This window comes from Rhineura floridana, chromosome 5, assembly GCF_030035675.1.
Source record: "Rhineura floridana isolate rRhiFlo1 chromosome 5, rRhiFlo1.hap2, whole genome shotgun sequence".
In the NCBI taxonomy this organism is placed as follows: Eukaryota; Metazoa; Chordata; class Lepidosauria; order Squamata; family Rhineuridae; genus Rhineura; species Rhineura floridana.
In genome coordinates, this window is record NC_084484.1 from 182,307,790 (window position 1) to 182,334,464 (window position 26,675).

The window sequence follows — 26,675 nt, forward strand, 5'->3', positions numbered from 1 at the left end:
TAGGTTCTTTCAGGATTTGGCTCCTAGCTCAGGGTGACCTTGGGCTGCCCTTATTACTTCTTGCTCTGAGCTGTTTTACTTCAATTAAATAATGGAATAAATGGGAGCTACTTACCCTCTTTTCGCTCTGCTGCTTAACTCGCATAGAGCGGCGGCCATAATGCTGACCGGAGCTGGTCCACAAATGCATACTACACCTCTTCTTTATCAACTTCATTGGCTACCGATTTTATTTCGACACCAGTTTAAAATTTTGGTATTAGCTTTCAAGGCCCTACATGGATTAGCACCAAGATATCTATCAAATCGTATACTGGAATTTAAATCTCAACGACCGACAAGAGTACCCTTCGAACATTCTCTTATCATTCCATCTACCTTTATAATCCGCCGCTCCAATACTAGGAACAAAGCTTTTTCGTGCATAGCTCCCATCTTATGGAATAACCTGCCACCAGAGATCCGATGTTCCCCCTCACTCACGGTCTTTCGCCGTCAGTTAAAAACATTTTTGTTTCTTCAAGCTTTTAATGTTAACATTTAAATTGTTATAACTATTGTATTATTGATTTTCTTAATTTTATCTTTTAATTGTATATTGTTTTGTATTAGACATTGTCTTATTTGTTCGCCGCTCTGAATTCTAAGAACTAGGGCGGGATATAAAATGTTTAAATAAATAAATAAATAAATAATATCACTGAACACTAAAGTCAGGATCATTCTGACCATGGTATTCCCAATCTCTATGTATGGATGTGTAAGTTGGACAGTGAAAAAAGCGGATAAGAGAAAAATCAACTCATTTGAAATGTGGTGTTGGAAAAGAGTTTGCACATACCATGGACTGCGAAAAATTAGGTGATAGAACAAATTAAACCAGAACTGTCACTAGAAGCTAAAATGATGAATGATGAAACTGAGGTTATCATACTTTGGACACATAATGACAAGGAAGCCACAGACCTGAACTTACAAGATCTGAACAGGGTGGTTCACGACAGATGCTCTTGGAGGTCACTGATTCACAGGGTCGCCATAAGTCGTAATCGACTTGAAGGCACATAACAGGCAGTCTCTAGGCCAGGGCTAGTCCTACTACTGTGCATTATACAACTTAATTCAGCTCATGCATCTGGATCTCTAATACTAGCACTCAGCCTGCAAAGAAGTAGCACGCACACAAACTGAAACTTGCTAGTTTCAAAACTAAATGAAGTCTCCTGTCCATTTCACACCCAGCGCCCAATGAGTCTGAGAAAAATCTAAGCCTGCTGTAGAAGTGTATGTGGCACCTATATGCTGTAGAAGTGTGTGTGGGGACTATATGTGGACTATTGTCAAGTCCTTGGCTTTGGGGTTAGCTTAACCAAGATGGAAAGATAGTATGGGAACACTTGGTTGTCTCAAGAATGCCTTAAGAATGAATGAATGCAAGCAAAGCTTTCCCAGACAATTTCCTTCATGGGCAAATGGCATTTCGGAAATAGCAAGTTATCAGTTTAATTTAATGGCATGCAATGTAGCCCTTGCCGCACTGCAGCTGGACAGCTTTAGCATGGGTTTTGTTTTTCCATTCATGAGTTACTACAGTAGCTCTGCATCTTAACAAAAACAGCCAACAGCAGTCATTGAGCCCGACACTGTCTCGTCCCATGGAAAGATGTTCCAAGAATAGTGAAATCTTTTCTCTCTACAAAGACTAATTTCACAAAAACTGGACTTTTTTGTCAAAGTTCTAGCACAGCCTTTCCCAACCAGTGTGCCTCCAGATGTTGTTGGACCACAACTCCCATCAGCCTCAGCCAGCATTGCCAATGGTCAGGAAAGATGGGAGCTGTGGTCCAACAACATCTGGAGGCACACTGGTTGGGAAAGGCTGTTCTAGCAGCTTCATCCTCTTATTTAAAGTTACAAAGCAGGAGGAAACAAGGTATTTCCAGGATTACACTGAAAACATATTTCTTAGAATGGCTGGCTGGAAAATGAAAGAAAAAAGCCCTAGGCAGTTTATCTTTAAATTCAGATTTTTTTTTAATGCCAAGTTTATTTTCAGAGTCCTTAAACATCCAATTAGAACTTTCCTTAGATCTTCTCACAGTGAATGTAAGCATATAAACTGAGATTAAACATATAACATACTGTACACTTATAAATATTTGCCATTCCTTAAAAGCTTTTTTGGCTAAAGTTCCCACCTGGGGATCCGGGAGCAATGCTGAGTCCATCAGTACCTCCACCTATAGCTTGTCAGTGGCCTTCAGAAAACTCACTTTCTGTACAGAGGAACCTGCAGCTTCCAGCTCAATTGGATCCACCACCATTGACATCCCTATTTTGTCTGGAGTGAGCTTCCATCTATTCACCATCATCCAGTCCAACGCTACTTCCAGGCTGTGCTTCCACTAACTTTTACAGAGCTTTCACTACCTTATTCGATTCAACTGAAAAGGACAAATGGAGCATACCAATACCTCAACCTAAATCTCTGGACATCTCCAAGCAATTTAATGTAGACGTTACAAAGCACTTGCTTGAGAGTTATCCCATACTGAGGTCATTTACACTTCCAGTACCTTGGACTTATTTCCCCTCACTTTAATTTAATTGGGATCTATGACTCTAGTGCCCTTCTAGTGTAAACTCTCCAACAAAAAGGGCACAAGTGATGGTGGGAAGTTAAACCATTAAAGATTTACAATTTACAATTTATTGCAGAGGAATATATGGGTACCAAGTGGCATCAGATAAAAAAGAAAGGTTATTAGATTTTTAATATTCTTTTGAGATCAGTTAGTACTCCAAATGCTTTCTGAACAGGCCTATTACCCTATAACCAATATTTATTTATTTATTACATTTATATACCACCCCATAGCCGAAGCTCTCTGGGCAGTTTACAGCAATTAAAAACATTCAAAACAAATATACAAATTTTAAAACACAAAAACAATTTAAAAACACAATTTAAAAACACATGCTAAAATGCCTGGGAGAAGAGGAAAGTCTTGATCTGGCACCGAAAAGATAACAGTGTTGGCACCAGGCGCACCTTGTCAGGAAGATCATTCCATAATTTGGGGACCACCACTGAGAAGGGCCTCTCCCTTGTTGCCAGACTCCCAGCTTCCCTCCGAGTAGGCACCTGGAGGAGGGCCTTAGATGTTGCGCGTAGTGTATGGGTGGGTTCATGTAGGCAGAGGCATTCCATCAGGTATTGTGGTCCTAAGCTGTGTAAGGCTTTATAGGTTAAAACCAGCACCTTGAATCAAGTTCGGAAACATACAGGCAGCCAATGCAAGCAGGCCAGAATCGGTTTAAATGTTCGAACCATCTGGTCAATGGATCCTTAACTACCATTTAAAGAAATAACAGGATAAGATTTTAATGTCCATTAACTTGGGTCCAGTGGATTTTTCATAAGAGCAGACCAGATGAATTGAAGATCCATTTAATCTAGCACTCTGCTTCCTACCCTGGCCTGCAAGTTGCTTATAGGAACTCCATAAAGCAATGCATGGAGTTGATGAGCCTCCTGATTACTTGACCCTCCGCAAGTGATATTCAGACAGACACCGCAACTTGCCAAATCAAAGCCAGATGCAAAGATTTGAACAAAACCCTCAAAATAAAAATAATAGAAAATAAATCATTTAAGAAGAACCAGTAAATCCAACCACTTTCTATACTGAATTTTACATACTGATAAACCATCCACCATCAGAAAGGTCAATAAAGTTTATTTTACCTCATATTCTAACAAATAAAATAAATAAATTTCATTCACTCCCTCTTTCACAAGCAGCAGGAGGACACGCGTATCAACGTACCAAACTGACTCACACCAAGTCAGACCACTGAATGCTTTGATTAGGATTCTTGCATTGAGCAGGACGTTGGACTTGATGGCCTTATAGGCCCCTTCCAACTCTACTATTCTATGATTCTATGATATATAGGGCAGGAGTTTCTCTAAATTGGCAGAGTCTCTCCAATATAACAGATTGAGATATTTCTCAAATGAACTACTACGGATTCTTTTATCAGAAAGTGCTACGGACTGATTCTTTGCATGCAAAGTGTATGTTCTATCACTGAGGTATGGCCCTTCCATCCCAAGATGTCACTTCACACAATGCAAATTAGGGTGGAGAATAACGGACTGGCATCACAGCCTATCTCTACGGCAGGGACTTACATTTTTAAAACATCTCTAGCCCTCTTAGAAAGAAGGTTATGGAGTAAAAATGTGCAGATACCCTTCTAAGTGATTCATGTGAAATGAGCCAGCCTGGCTGCTCCTGCTGGTCAGTATTATTATCCAATGAGTGAAGTCAGAGCTGTGATTGATATGAACTTGCCAACTCTTCCTATCCCAAACTGCTAAGGAGCATGGCAGCAGCTCAAGAAACCTTCACTGAAATATATATATATCCTTGGAATCTCCATAGTTTGCTCTTCCTTTTTCCCTAGCAACTAGGATGAATATTTGGGTGCACCTGCGATCAGGTAGTGCCTAGAAGTTATTTTCTGCAAATACTACTACACAATAAGTGTGGGTGAATATTAAAGAATCCCCCTCCCCCCAAAAGACAAACTTTGCAAAGAGGCTTAGGCATGTATCCAGCTCTGCAGGAGATAAAGACTAGGGTCTTATTAAGAATTCACTGTATATTTAATTTACATGTGGACTCAGAAGCAATTCTTTGTGTTTAATGGGGCTCACTTCCAGGCAAGTGGGTACTGGAAGGGAGCCTGGGCTTTGGTGTAAGGCTGGCATTGGAGAAAAGCAGGTTTCTTGTGCCTTTAACAGATGTATGGCAAGCAGAAATTCAAAAGGTCAAGCCCTTTCAAGTATGGAAATACAATTACGGGAACAGCTACACCATGATTACTCTCTAATTTTGTGTTATGCCACACCCTCATGGCAGCCATTTTTTTACTGGTGCCTCCAGCACTCTAAAAATTTGAAATGTCCAAAAAGGTTGGTGAACCCTGCTCTGTGCAGTGTGATAGCAATGGAATATGGTCTCACATATGCCTTTTTCTGCAAATAATTATGTTTCCTCAGTGGAGAAAAATGTTAAAAGAAACTACCCATCCAGGCCCAGGTGATACAGAACTGTGTGAGCAACACTATATAATAAACCAAGTTGTTGCATGTTCATCATGGCACAGCATGAAATGAAAAGTTTTATCTTTGGGGGGGAAAACTCAGCTGTTGGCCAAATCCTTGGGGACATGCTACAACCCTTAACATTCCATAATGTTTTTTTTTAATTGTCGTACCATCCCTTCTCTACGTATTCAAATGATGGCAAGATAATGGTGTAACTGCCACAGGATTTACTTCCAAGTAATGCTATACAGGCTATCAGTCCCTATTCACATAAGGGCTGTCTTTAAAAAAAGGGAGATCATTTCTACCTAGAAGAACATAACCTGGGGATATTTCAAGGCTGTCTGTTCTGAGCAGTTTTCAGTACAAAATATAATCCAAACTGCATGCCAAGGAAAGCAGAATTTTACAACCAGCATGAATACCACAAATTAAGAAAATTTGCATGATTACTTTTTCTTTAATCACTCCTCCTCCTCATGACATGGATTGAGCATAAGAAGAGCCCTGTTGGATCAAGCCAAAGGTATATTTAGTCCAGTGTGCTGTTCTCAGAGTAGCCAGCCAGATGCTTCTGGGAAGCCCACAAGCAGGATCTGAGGGCAAGAGCACTCTTCCCACTTGCAATTCCAAGCAATTGGTATTCAGAGACATACTGCTCTGTAATATTCTTTTTAGGTGAAGCAACCAGAACTGTACACAGTATTCCACATGTGGTTGCACCACAGATTAGTATAACAGCAGTGTAATATTGCAGTTTTATTTTCAATCCCTCTCCTAATGATCCCCAGCATGGAATTCATAGTTTTCACAGCTGCTGCAATGATTCACTAGAAAAGACACTAATGCTGGGAAAAACAGAAGGGAGTAGAAAAAGAGGAAGGCCAAACAAGAGATGGATTGATTCCACAAGGGAAGCCACAGACCTGAACTTACAAGATCTGAACAGGGTGGTTCATGACAGATGCTCTTGGAGGTCACTGATTCATTGGGTTGTCATAAGTCATAATTGACATGAAGGCACATAACAACAACAACACCTGCTACACATTGGGTAGACATCTCCATCAAGCTATCCACTACGATTCCAAGGTCTCATTCCAGTTCAGAACCCATTAGCATGTATGCACATTAGGATTTTTTGCCCCAATGTGCATCATTTTACACTTGTGTACATTGAAACACATTTGCCATTTTTAAGGTCATTCATCTAATTTGGAGAGATCCTCTGCAGCTCCTTACAATCCGCTTTTGTTTTTACCACTTTGAACAGTGCCTTCCATTGGATTTGACTGGTGGCTCAGTTACACCCCAATCTGGACAGAGATCATCTGGTATCAGTAGTCTCTGCTCTGGTAACCTCACAACTCAATTGCTGCAATGCAAATTATGTGGGGCTGCCTTTGAAGATGGTTCAGGAAATGCTGCTGCTGCAGAACTCAGTGGCTATATTGTGATCACACGGATTCTGGCCTGGCTGCAATGGCTCTCAATGTGTTTCCAACCCCAATTTAAAGTGTTGGTTTCAACCTAAAAAACCTTAACATGGCATTTGATTGTTAGCATCTCCATGGGTGTTATAGTGGGCTATTTTTTTTGGCAATTGTGATAATTACATGCGCTTGGAAGGAAGTAGGGTTTCTGTCTGTTGCTGTTATAATTAGTCTACAATTAAATTCAGCACTTGTTTTTAATTTTTTTGTATATTCTGTATTTTAAGTTGCCTTAAGACTTTGTTGTAGCAGGCATCTAACAAATGAAATAAACAATAAAATGTCACAGTTTATTCTGCTTCTGCTAGCCACAGGAAAGAGGAAAGAGTCTGCAAAACCCTGACACACCACTGTCTGATTTCTGGAAACTGATTTTAGCCACCTCTCGTTCCCAAGATTCCACCTGATATTGTCCAAATGTTTTTAAAGAGATCTTCAGAACCATAAGATTTAGAAGTGTGCATTAGAAAAGAAATTTTTGAAAATTGATATTCTCAAGCAAACTGACTTCTGCTGCCAAGATCATACTTTGTGGCTTTCCTGCAGCATACACAGACTTGCTTACATTGATGATCATCTCAACCTAGCACTATCCACTTCCTTCTTTGAGCCAACACCTCATCACTCCAGCGACGTTTGACTAATTTGCAGAGGTCCATCCATAACAGAAAATGTACAGTGCCTTGCAAAAGTAATCAGACTCCTGACCAATGTTCTCATATTACTGAATTAGAAATGGTACATTGTGATTTCATTCTGTATGATATTTTATTTTGAAACACAAACTCAAAATCAATTATTGTAAGGTAACATTGGTTTTATGTTGAGAAATGTTTGTAAGAAACATAAAAAAGCGAAACATGTTGCTTGCATAAGTATTCAACCTCTGTGCTGTGGAACCTCCCAGTTTACACACATGAAATAAATTGCCCTATCAAGGACACAATTACCTTACCATTGGCCTCCACCTGTGAACCATTAAAGTTGCTGTCACATTGTCAGGATAAAAACCCCACGTTGAAAGATCATTGGTCATGCTGTAGGTCTGAAGGATAATGAAGACTAAAGAGCATTCTACAGAAGTGAGAGATAATGTAATATAAATGGTACAAACGAATATCCAAATGTTTGCATATCCCAGTGAGCACAGTTAGAGCAATAATCAGAAAGTGGAAGCTGCATCACACCACCCAGGCACTGCCAAGAAAAGTCTGTCCCTCAAAACTCAGTGCTTGAACAAGGAGACTTGTGAGAGAAGCCACAGAGAGGCAAAAAATCACTTTGAAGGAGCTACAGAGTTCAGTGGCTGGGAGTGGAGAAATGGTGCACCGGTCAACTCTATCAAGAGCTCTGCATAACACTGGCCTGTATGGGAGGGTGGCAAGAAAGAAGCCGTGACTCAAAAAGTACCATCTGAAAGCATGTCTGGGGTTTGCCAGAAAGCATGAGAGTGCCCCAGCTGTGATGTGGGAAAAGATTTTGTGGTCAGATGAGACCAAGATAGAACGTTTTGGCCGAAAGTCAAAGTGCTATGTGTGGCGCAAACCTAACACTGCCCACGCCTCAAGACACACCATCCCTACAGTGAAGTATGGTGGTGGCAGCATCATGCTGTGGGGATGCTTCTCATCAACAGGGACGGGACATCTTGTTAAAATAGAAAAAAGGATGGAGCAAAATAAAGGGAAATACTGCAAGAGAACCTGCTTCAGTCCACTAAAAAACTGAAGCTTGGGAGAAAATTTCCTTGTCAGCAGGACAATGATCCCAAGCACAAAGCCAAAGCAACAATGGAGTGGCTCAAGAACAAAAAGGTGAATGTCCTACAGTGGCCCAGTCAAAGTCCTGATCTCAATCCCATCGAGAATCTGTAGCACTATTTGAAAATTGTGATCCACAAGTGACATCCAACCAACCTATAGCAAATCTGCCAAGAAGAATGCACCACAATCCCTCTGACACTGTGTGCAGGTACATACCTACCCCCAAAAAAGCTGTTATTGCAGTGAAAGGTGGGTCTACCAAATATTAATGTGTGGGGGCTGAAACTTACTCAAGCAACATGTTTCAGTTTTTTATGTTTCCTACAAACATTTCCCAACATAAAACCAATGTCAACTTACAATAATTGATTTTGAGTTTCAGTGTTTCAAAATAAAATATCGCACAGAACAAAATTACAATGTACCATTTGTAATTCAGTAATATGAGAGCATTGGTCAGGGGTTTGATTATTTTGCAAGGCACTGTATATAGGAAGCACTTTAAAAGGGAGAAAGGGATGCCACAGTAATTTGTCAATAGACTAAAGAAAGGAGTGAAAAAGGAAAGAAAGAGGAAGCTAGCAAAACTAGTCTTAGGACCAATTCTTTACAAATAGACTGTTGAAGACTGTTATCAGCCTCCTCTAGCCCAGGCAAGAAATCTCTCTTGTTAATTTGAATGCTCCTCCTCTGTTTCCCTTCTGGCCCAGCCCTAAGACTGTGTGGATCTGTGGAGTAAAACCTTAGAAAAACATTAAGACAAAACCAGGTGGTGCCCCCCAAAACAGAACCTAATAGGAAGAACATGTAACCTAATAGGAAGAACCTATGCATTGACAGAGTGAGCGGATGAGTGCAGGATGAGGCATGGCTATGTAGGCTTTGTTTGCCAGAAAAAGACCCTTCACAGTAAGTGACCAACGTTCCATTTTCCTGGCAGGCTCACCCACATAGGGACCTACCAGAGCTTAAGTCCATTTTGGGTGGGAACTTGCAGGTCCGCTCACTATGACGGCAGTTTTGATTGAAAGACACTACATCCAGAGGCCGCTTCACAAGAAGCGCAAGTGTCCACTTTATAGTGTGTCTAGTGAATGCAGATGGTACTGCCCAGATTTCTGCAGATTTCTGCAGTGCTGGTGTTGATGGCTAAAGCTGCAGAAGTTGCTGCTGCCTGGTGGAATGAACTGTAATGTGACCAGAGGCCCAAGCAGTTGGGTTCATAAGCTATCACAGTAGAGTCTCTGATCAGGTGGTCAACTTAAATGTCTTCATGCATTTCATGCAAATTTTAAGATTTAAGAGTCATCGCACTCTTTGAGAAATGTAACCCATCCCATGATTGATACACCATCAGAACCTCACACATGCAAAAAGCATAGTCTTTCTTCCATGAGCTAGAAAACTCATTTTTCTAGTACATGAAGAAAGATCCACAATCCCATCTGACTCCAACGTTGCATCACTCCAATATTTTCAGAAGTGAGCTTGTGGAAATTGAGTTTTCTACGTACCTCTTCTGCCCTTAAGGAAGTTAGGGGACTTCAGCAGTTTTCCTGTATAGTATCCCTACAACATGTATACATAGGAATGCACAACTTTTTGTCTACACAGTCAGACTTGTCTGAAGATTTTTTTTTCTTCTCCATGTAAAAAAATAAGTACAGTAGGGCCCCGCTTTACAGCGCTTCGCTTTACAGCGCTTCGCTAATACAGCGGTCTCAATTAGACGCAATTAGACTAAAGCCCCGCTCATACGGTGCTTGTTCCGCTTTTATGGCGGTTTTTGGGCATCGCGCGCCATTCTATTCAATGAGTTCCGCTTTACAGCGGTTTTCACTTTACAACAGGGGTCTGGAACGTAACCCGCCGTATGAGTGGGGCCCTACTGTAACTTCAGGAAAAGTTTTTTAAATAAAAGAACCAGTACCGACACTTGACAGTAATGCTCTTATACCTGCATACAGACTGAACATCTGCACTGCATAAGTATCTTGAAGCCAACAGTAACAAATAAATCAAAAACTAAGTTTGCATCTCATAAACACATCTCTTTTTATCCGAGCGCTGCTTCTGGGCTTGTAGCCAATTTGATATTTAATTAAAGCCTACTCACTCTTGATTCTCTCTCAATAACTTGGTTACCATCTCCAACAGCCATTAAAGGAATCTCATTAGACAAACTGAGCCTCTACTGCATTTCCAGATGTTGCAATGGTGAGATTTTCAATGAATAGGCAGCTTGAATTTCTCATTCAACACAAGGCCACAGATAGACTTTTTAAATCAGTGAGATGTCATACCTATGCTATCCAATGATGGATGGTCTGAACTGGTGATTGTACCCTCCCTGCCTAGGACAACATGCAGGCTTAGGTAACTGACAGATCCTCAGGAAGGTAGTACTTTCCCCTGCTTTTCCATCCAAAATTTGTCCTGCCCAAGGATATGCTACTCAAAGCCACATCAGGCGAGGATGATCTATCCATTTACTTGTATCTTCCCTACTTGGGAGAAGGGATATTAGAAGAAGTTAAAATAACTTCTGGTCCCAGGCTATGGTCTGAAGGCACATAAGGCCAGCTCCCTGCTGAAGCTAAGCAGAGTCATGTTTGGTCAGTGCCTGGATGGGAGACTGCCCGGGAACCATATGTAAGCCACCTTGGGTTTCTATCAAGAAAAGAATGGAGGAGTATACATGTAATAAATAAATAAATAAACAAACTACTTAGCTTCTGCAAATGAAGCCCCTCTGAGCATTCCATCCTCAAAGCTCTATAACTGCCACCTTGGTAACAGCATTTGTATGTTAGCAGCTGATGAAGGCGGAAGCTGAAATGTTTTGTTAATACAATAAAAACCTCTGTTTGGTTAATCACAATTACGTTCATATATATTTTTAGGTGATTAACGGAATCCTTATAGGGATCCAGAGCAAGCTTGAGTGAAGTTCTGTTTGTTGCTTTCAAAACTGTCTTATCTGTAATAAATAAATACATAAAAATAAGGGTCTACATTTTTAGAGAGGGGGGAATGCAACCCTTCTATCTGCGTAGTTGAATGTGAACTTAAAAGATAAACCATGGAGCTGAGGCTACCTTCCATACATCATTACTAAGAAAGATCATCACCAAGTCATTATGGACTAGGAAAACCTAAGTAATTAAATTGTTGTTTTGTTACTGAGAGACTAAAACATATTTCATACTCTCTACACCCCTGGCAAAACAGTGAACCAAAACCAATCTACTGACAGCAAGATAAAGTTTGGTCACTATTGGAAATTCAAATCTAGCAATAGCTCACAAACTGCTATAAAGGTTTCTCCATATTGGAAATTAATCTGGTATGAGGCTGAGCACTACCTGGAGAGGAAAAGAATCTTTAGATATGCCATTGTGACTTCTGTAAAAGGGCAACATGCAAAGTAACCCTTTCAAATGTATGCAAAGTTTCACTGAGCAAACAATGGGCTGAAGCTAAAATCATAAAAATGTTTTGTTCATTACATCTACATGGTTTCATAGACCTAAGGGGGGGGAGAAAGCTAAATTCTACCTATTCCTCAAGGAAGGACAGGGATGATAAAGTAACTTAGGAAAACAATTACTGTCCCCCAAGATTCTGCATGAAGATTGGGCAGATTTGAGAATACATGTTCGTATCCTGCTACTTAGGAATAACTGACTGAAGGGAAGGGTTACACAGTTGTTTCACATAATGATCAGCCCTCACACCCAATTGTTTTCATGTGGGCCATTTGGATAATTGCCAAAAACATCCGACTGTGTCATCACAACTCTCCACTTGATGCCTCTGTGTCAGGGATGGGGAACCTGCGGCCCTCCAGATGTTGCTCGAGATCAAAACTAGCCAGCAATTATCCAAAGAAAAATAAGCAGGTGGGAGGGCTGATTATCCTGTGAAATGAATGAACAGCCTCCAGTCAGTTATTCCTAAGAACCTTTCAACAAGCCTTTTAAGTAATTGCCTTATAAGATGCTTTTAAAGTTGTACTTTGAAGATGTTTTGTTTTTAAATATGTTTTAAAGTGTTTTTGTTTTTAATATGTTTTAAAATGCTTTTAGTGTTTTTGCTTGCTGCCCTGGATTCCTTCTGGGAGGAAGGGAGGGATATAAATTTAATACATAAAATATGAACAGTGTATGCATGATTTCTCTCTTTATGGTTTGCAATTAACCAGCAGAGTTACAATGAAGTCATCTGTTAAGGGTTTTAAATTGTGTATGAAATGCTATTTTGTTTAGTGTGAGGCAGACAATATCCTAATGCTGTCTATCTCTCACTAAACAAAATTACATTTGCTCAGGAAGATCTCCAGTCTCTGGGATATGAACCATGATCTTTTATACACAACTGAAAACCCTTAACAGATGACTTCATAGCACGCAGATTACCAAATAGAAGGAAGAATATAAATGCACTGCCTCCCTCCCACCTCAGCACAACTTGCCATTGTAGTGGTTATATTAGTCCTCATTGCTCACACTTCAGTCAGCCTTCAGGCTATCTGAATTGGACTCAGGCCCTCCTTATCACTATACACAGTCCTCCTTCAAATTAAGATATAATCTACAGTCACTCAAGAGACTAATTAAACGTCACAGTTCATTACCACCTTGCCAATCCCATACAATCACTGCTCAGATGTATAATATGGTCCTGGGTACAGAAATCTACATCCTGAGAATCTCTCTCTTTTTTTTAAGTAAGGTCTTAGGGTTGCAGAGTAAATTATGACAATATTAGAAGGGCCTAGTGACATCTCAGGACGCACTGGAGGAGGTACACACCAAATAGGTCCTAGTGAAAGCCAGCAGGTAGAATTGAGTGTTCTGTGTTCTTCCTTGTGACATTCGCAGAAGACAGACTTGTGCCAAATAGACAAGATACAATAGTTTTGCATAGTTCAAACGGCAGAATCCTACCACCCCAATGCACAGAATTTGGGGTATTAAGCATCAAGCACACCACCTTCAATGTACCAAGCACTCTTTAAGGACAAAATAATGAAAAGCTGGAGAATGCAAATTGTGCTGAACAAAAATGACAAGTTAGGATGTGTTACCATTATTTTAATTAATAAAGTCCAGTAAAGGTGCACAAAGTGGGAATTAATTTAAATGTAGAAAGTTATCCTGCAAAAAATATTTCTCCTCTCTGGACAGCAACCCAGATCTTACTTGACTTGCCATGCAATCTTATTTATTTCTACTCAGAAGTAAGTCTCACTGAGTTTAATAGGATGTATTCCCAGGAACTGTGTATAAAATTGTAGCCTTAAGCCACACAAGTGGAGTCAGGTCCCAATTGTATTGTGTGTTCTCTCCCGCACTATTTGCAAAGCAAAAAGGGGGCGGGTGGGGGGCGGGTTCCAGCTCTGTTAATAAAATAAAGTTATCAAAGGGAATGTTTACACTGTAGGTCAGGTATGGGAATTTGACACTGAAATGCTTAAGATAAATATGACAATGACAGATGGAGCACTGCAGACATGAGAAAGGCTAGCCAGGTATACTCACTACCTTTGGTCCTACAGGAACTCCTCTCGGTTGGTAGCAAATATTTGTCAAATTAGTAGCTTGTCTTTTTTTATTACTTGGCAGCTGGCACGGACCACTTTCCTGAGTCGAGTTGGCCATCCTTACATTTCCGCTCCCCTCCCTTTTTTTTTCCTTGGGAGGGTAAGGCTGGAGCTGGCTGATAGAAGGCTTTTTAACTGCTTTAAACAAGTCAGCTACTGTACATTTAGGACCTTATATACTGAATAATCATTTATATAACAGATATAACTTAAACATTCTCTCTGTTTTTCTTAGCTGTCAACACTTTCTGGATTTCTGCATGAATGAAAGCACTGCAGTGGGGGAAGCAGGCTTTAAGACATTTACTATGCTCCTTATACTTACTCCTTAAGACAAAAAAAAGCACAGTTCAAACCATCATGCTCAGCTATGCTTATATCCATCCAATGCATCTGGTATTGATTTGGATTCCTGCATTTGATTTGGATTCCTGCATTGAGCAGGGGGTTGGACTTGATGACCTTATAGACCCCTTCCAACTCTACTATTCTATGATTCTATGGTGGGTCTGTTATAAACTCCCACTTACTGAATCAGGAATGTCCTTAGAACAGTCAATAAAAGCCTTACTCAATTTATATGAAAAGTATGATAATTAGGCCCAACTTTGAGAATGGAAATAGATTGCCTTCAAGTCAATCCCAACTTATGGCGATCCTATGAATGAGGTTTTCATGGTAAGCGGTATCCAGAGGGGGTGTACCATTACCTCCCTCTGAGGCTAGTCCTTCCCAGCTGCCTAGGGCCTGCTCAGCTTGCCACAGCTGCACAAGCCAGCCCCTTTCTTGTCTGCAACTGCCAGCTGGGGGCAAGTGGTCTCCTTGGGACTATGCACCTTGTCCACGGCTGCACAGGTGGCAGGGCACGTTACCCCTGAGCCACTCACTGTGGGGTGATCTTTAGCTGGTCCTTGACACCCAGGAGACATGAGTATGGATTTGAACTCAGACTCTGGACTCCCAGCCAGGCTCTCCTCCCCAATGTGCTATACCAGCTTCAGGCCCAACTTCATAGTTCAACTATTGCTACAGGCTAGGGCCTCAGTTGCAAGAAGATTACGCACAAGTAGCTACGTCTGGAGAATGAACCTATCCCAACCAATTCATGTGTCAATCCCCTTCAAGATTTCCTGCTGCTCAGAATGTGTTGGCTGTTCTCTTATTTCATGAGGGGGAGCTAGGAGGACATTCCTTCAACCCAGAGCTTGGAAAAGTTACTTTTTTGAACTACAACTCCCATCAGCCCCAGCCAGCATGGCCACTGAATTGGGCTGATGGGAGTTGTAGTTCAAAAAAGTAACTTTTCCAAGCTCTGCTTCAACCCAACTTCAATGGGTCTACTCTGAGTAGGACTAGCACTGAACACCACCCTTTGTATTTGATATGACATGATGCTATTGTTTCTTTGTTCCTAACAAGACGCAGTTGGCACAGTGCCAGAGAACTTACACAAAGCAGTGTATTTCATATATACCATTTCATTTTCAGGACAGCAAGGAAAGAGGTTACTGTTTCTGTCTAACAGAGGTACTAGGGCTTGGTCCTGGGCTCCTACTGGGACAAAGGGCAGGATATGAATCAAATAAATAAATAATAAATAAGTAGTAATAAGAGAGTTTTGTTCAAGCCAAAGGATTCAGCATATGGTCTATTCTTCACCATTTGTGATCTTCAGCATGTCACTCAAAATTTATTGACAGTCTACACTTCCCCTCAACCTGGTACAATAACTCCTTTCCTACCTTCACTATACAACAAAGAAGCCACTGAAGATGAATTTCTGATAATTGACAAGACAGTATAAGACAGAAGGGGAGACATTAAAGAAAAATATGTAACAGATCTGACAGAAGAGTGACCAGCAAGCATTAGACATATATCCCTTGTCCAAAATGAACTGCAGACATGTTGCCAAGAGACAAAACAGAAAAGTGTTTATCTAGTGCCCAAATCCACTGGAAGTGCACTTAAAGAACTGTTGATCAGGCTGACAATAAAACATGGACAACAGCCCAGTTACACCAAGTTAAACCAGAATAGTTATATGTTGTTGTTCTTATATGCCTTCAAGTCGATTATGACTTATGGCGACCCTATGAATCAGTGACCTCCAAGAGCATCTATTATAAACCACCCTGTTCAGATCTTGTAAGTTCAGATCTGAGGCTTCCTTTATGGAATCAATCCATCTCTTGTTTGGCCTCCTTCTTTTTCTACTCCCTTCGGTTTTCCCCAGTATTATGGTCTTTTCTAGTGAATGTCTTCTCATTATGTGTCCAAATTATGACAACCTCAGCTTCATCATTTTGGCTTCTAGTGATAGTTCTGGTTTAATTTGTTCTAACACCCAGTTATTTGTCTTTTTTGCAGTCCATGGTATCCACAAAGCTCTCCTCCAACACCACATTTCAAATGAGTGGAGTTTTCTCTTATCTGCTTTTTTTACTGTCCAACTTTCACATCCATAGAGAGATTGGAAATACCATGGTCTGAATGATCCTGACTTTAGTGTTCAGTGATATATCTTTGCATTTGAGGACCTTTTCTAGTTCTCTCATAGCTGCTCCCCCCCCCCAGTCCTAGCCTTCTGATTTCTTGACTGTTGTCTCCACTTTGGTTAATGTCTGTGCCAAGGTATTGATAATCCTTGACAAATTCAATGTCCTCATTGTCAACTTTAAAGTTACATAAAGCTTCTGTTGTCATTACTTTAGTCTTCTTGACGTTCAGCTATAGTCCTGCTTTTGTGCTTTCCTCTTTAACTTTCATCAACATTCATTTGAGATCATATTCGTTTCAGAATAGTTATGTGTGTGTGTGTGTGTGTGTGTGTGTGTGTGTATCTGTGAAACTGATTCAGAAGTACTGCTAACAGTATTGTTTATCAATTACATGGGATGTAACTTGAAAAGATTATCAATTCCTCATTAAATTTATCCTCAGAGATCTTGAGAATATCACCACTATTTCTGTTTTGCTGATGGAGTGACACAGTGCACTTGGCAAAGCTATCCAGTGACATCATGGGGAAGGAAAGATTTAGCCCTAGGTTTCAGAGGTCCAAACACTCCTCACAGCACCACACTGGCTCAAGCTATGAGTGTCTAAGAATAGAGTAAGATGGGTAGCACACTGAAGGTTGAGAGGCAGGGCTAGATTATGGAACGCTAGCCCTGTGGGCCAAAGCCCTTAAAGTCTCTTTCTCAGTTCTTAAGTGCACTGGCAGCAGGAAGCCCAAATGTCTTGCATGTGAGGCCAGGGGGATGGATCAGCAGTAAGAGCCTATATTCTACTGAAACGTTATTGCAGCCAGGAATGAGGAGGCTTAGTAAGGTCCTCTGCAATTCTGCTATATTTTGTGGCACCACTGCTAGCCTTTCTGGGTCCTGTCTTGTTTGTACTGTCAGTGTCATCAGGAAGGGGTTTTTTGGGGTGGGGGAGGAAGCAGGAGACTTGGGCTACAGGAAAAGAAACGGTGGCATGCATGTTGCCAGTCCTTAGACAATTAACACAGATGTATTCTGTGACTTACCTGTGCATATTCTTTCTCAATTGCAGCCTTCTTCTGACTGAATATCCTAAAAGAAATATGAAGGAAATGTCATCAAAACAGAGGGTATCACAATTCAAATGCAACTGGTGTACATTAAAAAGAGGTACTATCTAAGATCAATTCATTTTGTACGTTTGCTCTGACAAGAAAAAACACAAGAGCTGAACTGCTCAATGATTAAACGTTAGCTGCTTAGCAGCCATGGCATCTGCCACTTATGGGTTCAGAAGCATTTCCCCTCAAGGGAAGGAGAAGAAGGAGTTCTCAGGGATGGTTTTTAAAATTTTAAGCAGCACAGATCAGCGAAGCTTCGGCTTTTTGAAAGCCACTGTTCTGGTTCCAACCTCTGTGTATTTTGCCAGCTTTTCTAAATACGAGACTCCAATCTCCTCTCCAAAAACTGCCCTACCTCAGTCACAACAGCATAGATCCTCTTGTGGGCAGTACGATGAGGGGAAGAAAAATTTCCAGTGCTTTATTTTTCCATGGACTAATGAACTTCCATAAGTTCATCAGTACCAATTAATGGAAGCCACCTGCAAATAAATACTAGCAAGGTTGGCAGTTTCAACTGTTTTTACCTTTGTTTATTAAATACAAGGAAAACAGGCATGCTAAATTAGATCACTCTCTAGGGCATCAGAAAGCTTTCCAATGCAAACTGAAAAAAATCCAGAAAATCCATATCATTGCTTTTGGCAGCATCCAGTTGACAACTTGCATGTACAAATGGGCCATCACAAATAGGGAACACAGGAAGGTATCTTATATCGAGTAAGATTTAAAAAAGTAACTTTTCCGAGATCTGATTGAGACCTGCTATTCCATGAATGAAAAGGCTCCTTCCATTTGCAGAAGTGGCTCTGATCTGTCCCACTGAAGGGAGGGTGGGGGAGAGGTGACTTTTGCAGATTCCCCTTTCCTCCTGCAACCCTTTGATGTAGATTTTCAGGGACGGGGGTGGAATGCATGAGAGAGAGATTTATATCGAGTAAGCTTGCGGGCTTCCCCCAGGCACCTGGTTGGCCACTGTGAGAACAGGATGCTGGACTAGATGGGCCACTGGCCTGATCCAGCAGGCTCTTCTTATGTTCTTATGTTCTTAAGACCTTTGGGTCCACCTAGCTCAGTAGTCTCTACACTGAACAGCAATCGAGTCTGTCCCAGACCATCCAGCTAACGAGGACTGCCAGAAATTGAGCCTGAGACCGTTTGCAAGCTAAGAAGGCACTCTGCTATTGCCATAGGGTCCTCTCCTACCCAATGCAGTCCATTCACACATTCACTGCAAGTCATCAAGTCGTAAGCAAATCAAGTGATGAACCAAACGTGAACGAGCCCTTAAGATTAGGTTGTCTCTCATCCCCCTCAGCATAATAGTGTTTTAACAAGTGATATAGAATTCTAATTCTACATTCCCATAAGCAGAAAAAGGGACAGAGGCAATTTTTGTCTATCCCCCCTTCTCTCATGCATTCCACCCCCGTCCCTGAAAATCTACATCAAAGGGTTGCAGGAGGAAAGGGGAATCTGCAAAAGTCACCTCTCCCCCACCCTCCCTTCAGTGGGACAGATCAGAGCCACTTCTGCAAATGGAAGGAGCCTTTTCATTCATGGAATAGCAGGTCTCAATCAGATCTCGGAAAAGTTACTTTTTTAAACTACAACTCCCATCAGCCCCAGCCATCATGGCCACTGGATTGGGCTGATGGGAGTTGTAGTTCAAAAAAGTAACTTTTCCAAGCTCTGGTCTCAATCAACCCATGGCATTTTATCACTTCTGGGGTGGAACCTGCCCTGAACTCAGAATAAGGTAGGGAAACAAACCTTTACATTCACTCATGAAGAATACACAACATAATTTTGCTTAAACATTTGTCATGCTTGTGCCAGAAATCAACGGAACCAGTCACCACCAGTTTCTCTATGCTTAATTTGCATGTCAGTTTACAATTATATTCCTTGTAAATGAGAATATATAACTGTTTATATTTATCAGTTTTCTAGTTTTCAACAATTCAACACTTTTGCCCAGTGATGCCTGAAACATTCCAAGATATATTAAAAATTCCCAGCCATAATAGCAAAATGAAAATGGTATAGATCTGCTTTAAAAAAAAAAACTGTCAATAAGAATAAAAAATAAATTTAGGCCATATAGCTAAAAGGTCTCCTACATGAAAATATCAACTCAAGACTGCAAGTATGCCAATGAACCCCACTATTATTTGTAATTATTTAGTCTATCATGGATATAAATAATGACAAGCAATTCCACAATGGCAAACAATTCCATCAAGAAAAAAGGGGAAAGACAGCAGAAGCAGCCAATGTGGCTTCACTAAAAGCTTAGAGATGACCTGAAAACAAAAAAGGAAACATACAGGAAGTGGAAAGCCAGGCCACAAAGGAAGAATACAGGCAGGTATCACAGAATTGCAGAGATGGCGTCAGGAAGGCTAAAGCTGAGAATGAGCTGAGTTTACCGAGAGGCCAAAAGCAACAAAAAAGCTTTCTTCAGGTACATCCACAGTAAAAGACAGAGAAAAGAAATGGTGGTACAGCTACTCAAGAAGGATGGCAAAATCGTAACAGATGACAAAGAAAAGGCAGAAATGATCAATTCCTACTTTTGCTCAGTCTTCTCCCTTATAATAAGAGGGTCTATGACCATCCTGAGAAACATGTTGAAGGGGCACGATTGCAGCTTGAGATGGATAGACTAATGGTCAAGGAACACCTAATCATTTTGAATGAGTTCAAATCTGCAGGACCCGATGAACTGCATCCTAGAGTATTGAAAGTACTGGCTGAAGAACACTCAGAACCACTCTTTGTGAAATTGTGGAGGATGGGTGAAGTGCCACATCCAGAGCTTGGAAAAGTTACTTTTTTGAACTACAACTCCCATCAGCCCAATCCAGTGGCCATGCTGGCTGGGGCTGATGGGAGTTGTAGTTTAAAAAAAGTAACTTTTCCAAGCTCTGCCAGGACTGGAGAAGGGCAAAAAAGAGGAACCGGAGAACTACAGACGAGACAACCTGATATTGATCCCTGGAAAAATTCTGGAGAAGATTCTAAAGCAGTCAGTCTGTAAGCACCTTGAAAACAATGCCGGGATCTCTTCTCAATCGTCCCACAGTGCAGGACACGGAATAATGGGCTCAAGTTGCAAGAAGCCAGATTTTGACTGGACATCAGAAAAAACTTCCTAACTGTTAGAGCCATATGACAATGGAATCAATGACCTAGAGAGGTAGTGGGCTCTCCGAGAGTGGAGGCCGTCAAGAGGCAGCTGGACAGCCATCTGTTGGGAATGCTTTGATTTGGATTGCACAGGGGGTTGGACTTGATGGCCTTATAGGCCCCTTCCAACTCTACTATTCTATGAATGCAGTGATTACTAGAAGTCAACATGAATTTATCAAGAACAAATCCTGCCAGACTAATCTTATCTCATTTTTTGACCGGGTAACCTCCCTGGTAGACTGTGGGAATGTTGCGGACATAATATATATTCACTTCAGCAAAGTTTTTGACAAAGTGCCCCATGGTATTCTGATTAGCAGGCTAGCTAAATGTGAGCTGGATGGAACAACTATCAGGTGGATCCCCAGTTGGCTACAGAATCGTACTCAAAGACTGCTTATCAATGGTTCCTTCTCAAACTGGGGAGAGGTGATGAGTGGAGTACAAGAGGGCTCGGTCCTGGGCCCAGTGCTCTTCAACAAGCCTTTTAAGTTGAGACCTATCCCAGTCTGCATCTGTGTCAGAATTGTTTAATATTTTTTAATAATGTTTTTAACCCTTTTTTAAAGTTGTTTTTTTTAAATGTTTTTAATGCTGTTTTGCTAATGTATTTAAGATCTGTTTCTATTATGTTTTAAAGTGTTTTAGTGCTTTGTTTGCCACCCTGGGCTCCTGCTGGGAGGAAGGGCGGGATACAAATTAATCAAATAAATAAATAAACTTCTTTATTAAAGACTTGGATGAGGAGGTGCAGGGAATGTATATCAAATTTGCAGGCGATACAAAATTGGGAGGGACAGCTAATACCCTGGAAGACAAAAACAAAATTAAAAGGGATCTTGATAGGCTGAAAACAACAGAATGAAATTTAACAGGTATACGTGCAAAGTTCTACACCTAGGAAAAAGAAACCAAATGCACAGTTATAAGATGGGGGGTACTTGGCTCAGCAATACTACAAGCGAGAAGGATCTTGGGATTGCTGTGGATCACAAGCTGAATATCAGCCAACAGTGTGATGTGGCTGTAAAAAAGGCAAATGCTATTTTAGGCTGCATTAACAGACATATAGTTTCCAAATCGAATGAAGTACTAGTTCCCCTCTATTCGGCACTGGCTAGGCCTCATCTTAAGTACTGCGTCCAGTTCTGGACACCACACTTTAAGAAGGATGCAGACAAACTGGAACAGGTTCAGAGGAAGGCAATGAGAATGATCAGGGGACTCGAAACAAAATCCTATGAGAGACTGAACAAACTGGGCATGTTTAGCCTTGAGAAGACTGAGGGAAGATATTATAGTACTTTTCAAGTACTTGAAAGATTGTCACACAGAGGAGGGTCAGGATCTCTTCTCGATCATCCTAGAGTGCAGGACACAGAATAATAGGCTCAACTTACAGGAAGCCAGATTTCAGCTGAACATCAGGAAAAACTTCCCAACTGTTAGAGCGGTACCACAATGGAACCAATTACCTAGGGAGGTGGTGAGCTCTCCAACACTGGAGACTTTCAAGAGGCAGCTGGACAGCCACCTGTCACGTATGCTTTAATCTTGATTCCTGCACTGAGCAGGGAGTTGGACTCGATGGCCTATTTATAGGCCCCCTCCAACTCTACAATACTATGATTCTAATACGTTACACATAAAACAACCCATCAATATTATTATATTAGACAAAAACATAAAGTGTCATTTGTGAAAACATATATTCCAATGTTCAACAAATATGTTCCAGCTTGTCACAAGCTTTCTTGTACTATAAAGTCTTCCATTCCTCTCCCAGAATTGCACTAAATGCAAGTTTTACCATGTACAATGTATTCCAAGCTTTGTTCCAGCAGTCTTTTGCCTGTAGGCCCTGTATTTCTTTTCCATGTAAAAGCCACTTCTCTTCTAGTTGTAATAATTAAGTTTGACATCAATTCTTGTTACCTTTTAGGTGTCAAGTCTTCATAATATATCCAAATAATAACCTTAATGGTGTTAATTGGAACTCACATGAAGTAATTCTTATATCATTTTGACAGCCTCCTTCCAAAACTGTTGAATATTCCTTGATGCCCACCTTATGGGAAAGCCTGCCTTTGGTTCATCAAATCTCCAACATAAGTGCATCACTGAGTTATTTTAGTTAAGTTTTAAATAAGTCAGATACCAAATATACAGAACACTGACATTTTCCCCCTCAACATTACTGAGAATGAGATTTTTAATTTATAATTTTGGTCTCAATATATTTTCATTAATCACTACTTCACAACAATTTGATCATTTGGCTTTCAAAGAATGAATCTTCATTCTTCTTTTCCTTTCCCATTAAACCCCAATAAAATGTGGGTAACTTGCAATTATGCTAGCAATTTTTCAAAACAAATTAAATGCTGGTCTAACTTTGCATATACTTCAGCTGAAAGGGTTGAATTCAACATAGCGCTAAGTAGTTGCGTCAGCACATGGATTTATTTATTTATTTATTATATTTACATCCCACCCTACCTCACCGAAGGAGCCTAGAGTGGCAAACAAAAACACTGAAAGCACTTTAAAACGTATTAAAAACAGAAGACTTTAAAACATCTTAAAAAAATAACTTTAAAACATCTTAAAAATCAATCCCAGCAGAGACACAGACTGGGATAAGGTCTCTGCTTAAAAGGCTCATTAAAAGAGGAAGGTCTTCAGCAGGTGCTGAAAAGACAGAGATTGTGCCTGTCTAATATTTAAGGAGAGGGAATTCCAAAAGGCAGGTGCCACAACACTAATAACCTGCTGATAAGATGGTATTTGCACAAGGCCCTCATCTGCAGAGTGTGATTGACTGGGTCTATAAGGGGTAAGACAATCTTTCAGGTATCCTGGTCCCAAGCTGTATAGGGCTTTGTACACCAAAATTAGAACCTAGTAGCTAATGGGCAGCCAGTTCAATTCTTTCAGCAGTGTGGTGGCATGCTACCAATACTCTGCCCTAGTGCTTTATGCTTGTGCAATGGAATTTACTCCCCCTCCTCCCACCACATGCCCCCTAAGTCTGTTCTAGGGGCTCCCCTAACCCTCCAGAACAGATCTGGGGAGAGTGCAGGGCACACACGAGGAGAGGGGAGAGGAGAGAGGGAAAAGTTCCAGTGCACTACTTGTAATCTTTGTGCTGCCAGGATGGGCTAGTTGAACACAGCCCAAAATACACAAACCATTAAATACTTACCAATATTTCACACACATCTGCATGCTGTAAAGCTTTATTATCTTTTAATAACTATTTCCCTGTATTTTTTAAAGAAAGATTTGGGTGCATATATTCAAACTTTAGTCAGGGCTATGTTTCCTGCAGTTCTGCAGCAATAAAGAATATTGTATTCTGAGATTTTAAAAGCAAGTTTCTAACCCGAACGTAGTAAAAATTTTCAGAGCCCTTGCCCCTCCCCCGACTAGCAAAACCATAATAAATTATGCAACAGCAGAAATTGCAGAATTATGCAAATTTTATGCAATTTGTATTAACTTATATGGATCACAGTTTGGCTTTTCTTGGCACTGAACGTTAACCTTTTTAGCTATTTATATAAAGCCCTACCCATAAACCAACAGTAGCAATAAAGCCTTGAGGGTGTTCCCCTCAAGAAGCAGATTTGAAACATAAGTTCAATTCATGCTTGTTTCCTCTCATGTAAGTCTGCCTTGTATGAATCTCCCTGCAAGAGAACCTTGAAGCTTTACTACAAGGACTAATACAGCAACTATAGACATGTTTGTGGAAACGTCAAGCAGCCCTTAAGATATAGGATAGCCAACAGCTGCTACGAATGTTGATGAAGTGTTGATAAGGCAGCATTTTGGTTTACCTTTCCAGAAATACAGAACAAAATAAAAATAAGCTAGATAATGTTGCACAAATATGCTAAATTGTTTTCTGCATTCCAAATTATTTATTTTGAAAATTATTAAACGTTAGATTTCAACTGAAGTAGAAACTGAAATTTTTGCCTTAAGTAATCTTAAATTGTCTTACAGCAAAAGATTCCCCGCCTCCTCTCATGCAACCTGAATTAGCTTCCCTTGAAATAGTTGCTTGCTTTGTAAGAACACTGTACATTTGTCCTGCCCCCAATTCAAATAAGATGCTCTCCCTTCTCTTGCGATAGCAGGATACACTGAGTTAGTTGCATAGAGCACATCTGAATGATGATTAGAAACATGTTCTTTTCCCCTGTAATCAATACCAAGCATTATGTTGGAACGTTCGCTTTGTACTAATGCTATTCTAATGTACAGAAAAAAAACCTTCTCTCAAATCCCCAATATGTAAAGGCAGCATGAACCTGCTATTACATTTTATTCTCTCTTTGCAAAGAATTGGCTTAGGGATACTGGAGATCAACAGTACCAGCCTTTTTATGTTTTCAAGAGCTGTGTTTTCTCCAGCTGCGTTACTGACATCCTGTAAGCAGAGAAGCACAAAGCTTTCTTTAACCTTAGGACAGTTTATACACGAACCTTCTTATGATATGCAGACATTTATTACAAAACATCAAGAGAAACAAGATTTAAAGAGTCAGATTTCCCAAGAGTAAAGAACTTCTGCTAGAAGCAAGGAAAAAAGTCACTGATCTAAAACACTTACTGTCTTATCTGGAGAAATCTGACACACAAAAATTGTACAATGTCAAGAATTTCATATTTAACAGCTTAATTCCAGTTTGAGGTGGTGGTTTCATGTTCATCAGCATTCTAGTGGAGAATGTTTAGCATTATATATTAACAAAAGGCTTCTGTAACACTCATTAAAATCCTGGAAAGGCCCTATTTGCTTGCACAGCCCCCCTATCTGCTATGCATTACACACATGTATTAATCACTGCTGTTTTATGTGCATAACTTCGACATTAATAATTGCTACAAAGGATTAGTAAAATGCATTTCCCCCTGACATTTTTCATATTGTTTCTGAGGCAGAAGCTGGCATTTTCAAACAATTTGTCAAGAAATGAACCCTTGACTTATCAGAGGTAGAGATGTGAAGCCATGGAAAAAACTGGAAAAATTCAGAGGAAAAAACATATTCCTGTTTTTTTCCAAAGCCTTTTTTGTTTTTTTCTGAAAAATTGGAAAAAAAATAAAATGAAGAAAAAATGGATTATGGAATGTTTTATTTTAGCATGATGAATAAAATGTTTCATTGAATCTTGGTCCCTCCCTTTTTCTCAGTTATTTTTATGGCAATGGATGCTTTATGTCTGCTTGACACTGTGGAGGACCAGCAGAGACATAAATAATTTTCTTTGTTATTAATGTTGATGGTTTCTTCTGTTTTTTTAAATTGTTTTTTGCCTGCTCCTCATAAACTGGCAAAACAAAAGAGGTTCCTTACAGTTCAGGATCTTGTAGATCCATTTGTTACAAAAATAAGTAAAAATTAAAAAAAAGAAATTCAATTTGTAATAATTGATTGAATAAAATGTGCTTTTAATATACCAAATTTGATAATTTTATGCCAAACCAACTTGTACATAATTACATTTTATGTTCCTGAAGTAACAAAGTGACTTTCAATCTGTAAAAAGGGCTAATATTTTTTCAATTTTTCCAAAATCTGTTTTTTTCTTTAAAAAAATGAAAAAAAGTGGTTTTTCCCATGGCTTCAAGATTTCCAGAAATTTTACATCTCTAGTCAGAGGTATTCCTCCAGTATGCTTTCAATGCCTAACTTCATTTGTACAAGAGCATGCGGAGAAAGTAAAAGTTGTGGTTTTACACAATCAAGGTGAACACTTCACATAAGACAGTTTGTTTTTTATATATTGATTTAAGTTCATGTTTATCTACTACTTTGAGCCAGGTAGGTACCTTTCACACAAGCATATAACTGTGTATTTCATTTAAATGTATACACCTG

General features: G+C 40.1%; 1 protein-coding gene across 1 annotated transcript in view; it reads right to left on the minus strand.

The window, feature by feature from the left end:
- The window catches only part of FCHSD2 (FCH and double SH3 domains 2), a 197,825-nt gene that overhangs the window by 133,587 nt on the left and 37,563 nt on the right, over window positions 1-26,675 (minus strand). Inside the window, exon 3 of the mRNA XM_061629063.1 lies at window positions 17,513-17,558. Coding sequence (XP_061485047.1) covers window positions 17,513-17,558 — 46 coding nt within the window. The remainder of the gene's footprint in view (window positions 1-17,512; window positions 17,559-26,675) is intronic.